At 33.1% G+C, this 7,227-nt stretch overlaps 2 protein-coding genes across 3 annotated transcripts in view; one reads left to right on the top strand and one right to left on the bottom strand.

Moving 5' to 3' along the window:
* The window catches only part of comtd1 (catechol-O-methyltransferase domain containing 1), a 5,565-nt gene extending 3,670 nt beyond the window's left edge, over positions 1–1,895 (top strand). The window contains exons 6-7 of the mRNA XM_016562976.1: positions 538–671; positions 1,539–1,895. Coding sequence (XP_016418462.1) covers positions 538–671; positions 1,539–1,691 — 287 coding nt within the window. The 3' untranslated portion in view covers positions 1,692–1,895. The remainder of the gene's footprint in view (positions 1–537; positions 672–1,538) is intronic.
* A 4,070-nt stretch (positions 1,896–5,965) lies between these two features.
* The window catches only part of LOC107748401 (voltage-dependent anion-selective channel protein 2-like), a 3,367-nt gene continuing 2,105 nt past the window's right edge, over positions 5,966–7,227 (bottom strand). For both annotated transcript variants that reach the window (XM_016563186.1, XM_016563193.1), the window contains exon 4: positions 5,966–6,286. In XM_016563186.1, the coding sequence (XP_016418672.1) occupies positions 6,008–6,286 (279 nt within the window). In that variant the 3' untranslated portion in view covers positions 5,966–6,007. The remainder of the gene's footprint in view (positions 6,287–7,227) is intronic.

Raw genomic sequence — 7,227 nt, 5'->3', positions numbered from 1 at the left:
GTAAATGATTTTAGCAAATGGCTGCAATATAACAAAGAGTGAAAAATTTAAGGGGGTCTGAATACTTTCCGTACCCACTGTATATTTCAGTCAACATTCATTTTATTTCAAGTAATGAAATTGGCCTTTATGGTCTTATTTTATTTATTTATTTTTTATTCATGGAAATAAACTGGATGTGCATTTAAATTTTTACAAAGTGACATTAATGTGAACTTGATATTCATCATAATTTCACACATAATTTACCTCTGGCATGAGTCATAAAATAATTATACTATTTGGAGTATTTACAGTACATAGAAAAGTGCAAAAACATATTTGTTTAAATTATACATTGATGTACATTCAGGTCTCATCTGATGTGAGATTTGCTTTGAACAGTGATATCCTGACATCTGGAAGTCTAAAGAGTTTTTTAAATTTCATATTAAAGCAAATTAATGTATATTAAATATGAAATGTGTTGAGGATGTTAAGATGAACATGTCAGGGTGTTTCGACCTCATAATGTTTCTATAATGTGTGTGTTATTAGATGAGCTTCTGGCCGCTGGTGAAGCAGAGACGTTTGATTTTGTCTTCATTGACGCTGACAAAGTCAACTACGACGACTACTATGAGAAATCCCTGCAGCTGGTCAGGAAAGGAGGAATAATCGCTATAGATAACATGAGTGAGCATGTCTGTTCACACTCATGTTTCTACAATAACGTTCTGCTTTTAACTCGGAGATGCATTCCTGCGAGTGGTTCCATCAAAACTGAATTAACTAAATTAAGCTCATGCTGCCCTTTAACGAACAATGAGAGCAGACAGTGAGCAGCAGCTGTCAAGAGTTTCAACATAAAAAAAACACTATAAAAGCATGTGCACTACAGCCTTTTACAGTCTAAAAAAATCTTATTTGTGCATATTCAAACATGCCATGACATATTTGGACAATGCCATTGTTTCCACCACAGAATATAAAATAAAAAAGCCAATTGCAACTTTATCTCACAATTCTACTTTTTTCTTGTCAGAATTGCGAGAGATAAACTCAAAATTCTGGGGAAAAAAAAATATTTTTAAGCATCAATGTCTTATGAAATATGATGTACACTGAACAGTTGTTTCTTTCGCTCACCAAAGCTGCATTTATTTGATCAAACATACTGTAAAAATATGTAATATTATTAATATTTAAAATAGCTGTTTTCTATGTGAATATCTGTTAAACTGTAATTTATTCCTGTGATCAAAGCTTGTATTTTCAGCATCATTACTCCAGTCTTCAGTGTCACATGATCCTTCATAATATGCTGATTTGCTGCTCAAGAAACATTTTTGCTGCCCAATATTTTTACGGAAACCACAATACATTTTATTTCTCAGTATTCTTCTCCTAAGTATATAAAGTTCAAAAGAACAACATTTATTTGAAAGAGAAATCTTTGGTAGCATCATAGATGCCTTTACTGTCACTTTTGATCAATTTAATGCATCTTTGATGAATGAAAGTATTAATTTCTTTCAAATGAAATATCTGACCTCTAGGTGCTGTGGAGCGGTCGAGTGGTGAACCCAGAGGAAGGTGACATCGACTCCATCAGCATTGATAAACTGAACAAGAAGCTCCACCGAGACACCAGAATCCATCTGAGCATGTTAACAGTAGGCGACGGTCTGACATTAGCATTCAAAATATGACTTTATAGTGATATACCACCATAACAGACTGAAGAAAACATTTGCAATCATTTATTTAGGTTGTTCAACTGAGAATATGCATTGTAATAATTGAAAGTTTTGTATTCAATTGTTCATGGTGCCAACTATTGATTGTTTCTGAAAATACATTTCCACAATAGACCTTAATTTGACTGTAAAAGGCTGTAGTGCACATGCTTTATTATGCTTTTATAGTTTTTTTTATGTGGTATAAATTTTTCATTATAAAACGGATAGTTCCGTTCCTTGATTCTGATTGGCTGAGCCGCGTTCGAAGCTGTTGTAAATTACTCTACAAACATACACCTTTGTTTACGTTTGTGTGTTGCTCGGCAACCACTTTGTTGCGACCACCCTTAGCTGTTATAAATTCACTGTAAACCACGGCTTCTTGGGGCTTATTGCTTTAACAAACAAAGTTACTGCACTGAAATCTGGAATATTTTAAATACATGTTTTGAATATTTGTATCCTGTAAATCAAAGCAAGGCCATAAACATGTCTTTTTTTTGTTTGTTTTGAAGGAACAGTGAAGGAAATTCTAGTTGGAAAGTAATCATTTTAAACTATTTGCTAAAAATATTTTGAAAAAGGCACACATGCACTTTTATTTGTATGTTAATAAGTCGAAACCTCAAAACGTTTCTTGCCTCGTCTCATTCAGTTAGAAATTAATCACGTAAACGATATCATATTTTCAATTAAAAACGGGTAACGTTATTTGATAAAAAAAAAAAAAAAACGTCGAGTAGTTTGCATCACTGTATATTACTGTCATACATTTAACATTTATATCTTGAAAAAGTTGTCAAATATGAAATGTTTCACTACTTTCATCTTACCTCGCTCGCTTTACGTTTCCAACGCGGGAAATTCGCGCTCTGCTGATGAAGAGTAAACCACGCCCACTGTGAGTTGATTGGTCATCTCAATCATGTTGAGATTGACGAGCGCTGTTAGACCACTCAGACAAACCAGCCTAAAAATATATATTTTTTTAAATCTTATTGTCATCCTAACAACAAACAGAGCTCTGCATAATGGAGCGCAGCAAAGCAATGCAAGAAGAATTTCAAATATTTGGGGGAAAATTTGGCCATTTCTAATTATTGGGCGGGACATGTGACACTCAAAATTGCACAATCAAAGCTTTTTGACTTTCGCTAAGCCCCGCCCTAAAACATTACTGACCAATCCTAGCTCAGAAACCACTGCTCTCAGGCATACCTCATATTACTTTTTTTTGTTTGTTTTTTTGCGTTTTTATTATTTATATTTATATATGAAGAGTTCATTTGCAAAAACAGATAACTCTATTTTTAACAACTTTCAAAAATCATATTTTTTTCTATGTGCATTCCAATTAATCTCAATCAAACTGCAATCGGGTTATTTTGATTAGGTAAAAAAAATAACTAACAAATACAGCTAACTAACACAATAAAACCATGATAACATAATAAAAAAACATGATTTTTGAAAATAAAAAAAACCGGAATTATCTGTTTTTGCACAAACTCTTCCTATATTTATAACTATTATTTAAAAAAATTAAATATAGTTAATAAAACACAAAACAATTCCAGTTTTAAGACTTTATTGCAAAGGTGGACATACATAAGGGTTTGATTGTGCGGCTCAGCAGGGAAAGCCTCTGGTCTCGTATCCGTGTCTGTGTGAGGGTTTCTGGAGAGGTCAAGTGAAACAACCGCAACATCTCTCGCCGAAAGAACCCATTTGAACACCATAAAGCCTGAATGCAGTGAGAGAAGGACGATAAAGCCAAACGACCACAACAAACAGCCGACAAAAGCGTCCAGACATCACTAACCAGCAGCGGCACGAGGAGACGCTCCGTGTGCAAATCATCCTCTACATTCAGAACTTGCTCACCCTCATGTTGATCCAAACCAACATGTGGTCATTTTTAACATTTTTACACAATCTTTTCCACACAAAAACAGGCTGTCAAGCTCCAAAAATGACATGAAGTCATAAAATGATCAGAGTATATTTATGTTGCTCACATTAAGCCATTGCATAGTTTCAGAAGACTTTGTTTATAGTACACAAAAACTGATATTGTGTGCTTTTTTGGAGTTTGGCAGTCGTGGTCACTGTTGTTGTATAGAAAGGAGCTGCATAAACATTTAGGTTTATTAAAATAAAGGTTTGCACCAACATGAGAATGAGTAAATAATAATATTTACATTTTTGGTAAACTATTACTCAGAAAATGACCTGGAAAGGAAAGCACATGCAGATCGAAAGCGCCAGTTTGGAGAGAAATATTGACAGTAAAGGTAGTGCAGCAAATAAATAATAGACGCCTGAGGCGCAGGTTTGGGTTCAGCGTTCGGTTTAAACGCGTGTGGAGAAACACGATGCTCAGCCGGGTGTTACGCCTCCAGCTCGAGTCCCAGACCCAGTCTGTGGCCTCCAGCGTTGATGTTCTTCCCATCGAGCAGGGCGGAAAGCGTCAGCTTCACTCCTGGACACACACACAGTTTGCATCAGACGCAAGCGACGCATGGGTCAAACTCATGCCTGACACATTTCACACCAGAATCAGAAGTACTTTTCTATAAAATAAATACTTGATTCTTTTGATTTTGAGTGAAATATGACATGGTCATGGCTTCGTTTTGTGAGATTTATGCAGATATTTATTTTGGCACTCGTGTTCCAACTTGTACAGAATATGACAGAAACACTGTCAGTATAAAAAAGCACTTCAGTTAGAATGCACTTATATACTAACCCTACTGCTTGTAAGAGAAATAAAATAAAATAAATAAAATATTTTAAACTAAACAAAAATTTAATAAAATAATAATAATACAATAAAATAAAAACAAAACAATATTTTATACAAAACAGAAAAAAAAAATAAAATAGTAACAAAATAAAAATGTATGCAATACAACAAATAAAAACAATAATAAAAAATAAAGAAATATTTTATATGAAACAAAAAGTAAAACAAAATAAATAATTAAATAAATGAAATAAAATAAAAACAAACAAACAAATATTTTATACAAAACAAAATAAAAAAATAAAAAAAATTTACAAAAAAAGAATAAAATTAAAAAACATTTTTTTATAAAATAAAATAATAAAATACAATTAAAATTAAATAAAAAAAAAAAATAAATAAATAAAAAAAATAAATAAAATAAAATCACTTTAGCCTGAAAGAAGCACACAGATGCTGTTAAATGACTGATGCATCTCAGTGACACAAAGACACTCTTACAGTCAGGTTCAGGATTCTTGTCGTCTTACAATAGAGTCTCAAAACAGAGGTGGTCAGTATGACCAGTTTTATATCATCAGAACAGTATATAATCATAAAACACACTGCCAATTTGTGAAGATACTTAAGATACATAACTATGATTGATAAAGTTACAAAAACCAACAAAACAGTCAAAGCTAGCTGAGGAAAATCTCCCAGAAGTGGAGTCACTGTAGTCTTAGTATGGTGAAACCAGAAAGGCAGATGCCAGCAGAGGACAGCAGGATTATACTCATGAACAATGAGAAAGCTGTGAATGGCCTACAGCGTATGTCGGATGTGAGTGGTGCCATGCATCAATAAAAACCTCATTGTTCTCTTTATAATAAATTAGGGCTGTCAAATTTTTTTTCGAATTTCGAATATTCGTCGAATTTAAAATAAACATCTAAAGCGTTGCATTCGAATTTTAGGTGTGCGTTAAGGAGGCAGCCTTATCAGCGGTGCACGAGATGCGATGACGATGTAAGTGTCGTTGCATTAAAATGTATTTCTTAGCTTATCCAGCGCCCTCTTGTGGCCCCAGGAGAGAAGCCAAAAGCCTTTTCCCCCTAACTGAAATTATGCATTTTATATTCGAATATAATTCGAATACTGATAATATTTAAGTACAAAATTCGAATTTAGCTTTTCAGCCATTTTGACAGCCCTATAATAACTAAAGCTGTCTACACAACAAGTGCCATCTTCCAGCTTATATGAGGTGTATCACAGTGAAACAAGTATTAATACACTTCCAATCAACACAGGCACTGTGCAAGTAAGTAATTGCAGTTATTATTTATTATTTTAAATAATAATTATAATTATTACATCATTGTTGATAAATAGTTATGATAATAATTAACAAGAATAATTTTTATTAATTATAAACTATGAAATCGATGTCCTGTTTCATAACAGAAGCTCATATTTTGATTTGAAACCCCATAACATTTTCCTGAGCTGCTGATTTATTATATGTACAAAGAAGACATATGTAAGACATCCAGACCTAACACTGTGACATGTGAGGTCTCCGAGAAATCGCTAAAACATAATGTGCTCTCCAGAGCTGGTGGTCAGGAGGATCTAGGTTCTCCATGACTGTAGGAATCATAAGGAAGTTATTTTTCTGCACCTGGTCCTCCACGCTGATCTCCGTGCCCAGCGTGTTGTCCGTGCTCCACTTCTCAGTGAAGGTCAGTCTGTACTCGGCCCATTTATACTTGGTCTCCAGGTTCCCGCTGACCTTGTTTGAGTCCATGTTAGACGTGCCACATGTTTTAAACTCCTGACAGTCAAAAACAGAGGCATTATTATATCATACAACAGCCTGCATGAGCTGGAGGACATCTGAGCAACGCCATTCAGAGGAAGAGCAAGTCATTGCATTCAGATGCTTGCTCTTAACAGGGTTAAGAAATTAAAAAAATGTAAAAAAAACTTTGTCTTTCTCTTTATTTATTCCTTCCCTTTCTAGCTTGTACTTATTTGAACAATGCCTAAAACTTGGTATTTCAAGCACTTCCTGTGTCTGTTTGCCTCTTTAAGAAGAATCGCTTGATGTATTCCTCATTTGTAAGTCGCTTTGGATAAAAGCATCTGCAAAAGGACTAAATGTAATGTAAATGTTTCTGCAGGTTTGATGAAGGTAAATTTAAGGGATAAATAAAGGAAGCACAATACATTAATATGTTCTGTGTTATTTTGGTATAATTTACTATTATCGTTTTTATTAATATTTTGAATTAGTTTTAATTTTATATGATCTTTTTCATTTTAATTTTAGTTCATTTTTGTGTGTGTGTGTATATATATATATTGTCTATTGTCTATTGTCTTTTTGTCAGTTTCATTCGGGTTTTTTTTTTAAAATATGCATATTTAGTTTTAATTTTATTATTTTTATTTATTATTTATTTGCTAATTTTGTTCAAAATTAAGTTAAATTAAAAGGAGAAATGTTGCCTTGGTAACTATATGACAAATTAATTTTAAGTAATTTTTTATACTTTCATTTTATTTCAGTTTGGATTATTTTATTTACAAGTTTATTTTATTTCAAATTACACTTTTTATGTAACACCATAAAAAAAACGTATAAACCATTTTTTTTTTTATTTGTAATGTGTGTGTGTATATGTATGTGTGTGTGTGTGTGTGTGTGTGTGTATGTATGTGTGTGTATGTATGTGTGTGTGTGTGTGTGTGTGTGTGTATGTATGTGTGTGT

The sequence above is a fragment of the Sinocyclocheilus rhinocerous genome, unplaced genomic scaffold (genome assembly GCF_001515625.1).
Source record: "Sinocyclocheilus rhinocerous isolate Xijiao unplaced genomic scaffold, SAMN03320098_v1.1 scaffold522, whole genome shotgun sequence".
Classification (NCBI taxonomy): Eukaryota; Metazoa; Chordata; class Actinopteri; order Cypriniformes; family Cyprinidae; genus Sinocyclocheilus; species Sinocyclocheilus rhinocerous.
The sequence above is the reverse complement of the archived record's forward strand: the minus strand, read 5'-3'. Positions and strand labels throughout refer to the sequence as shown.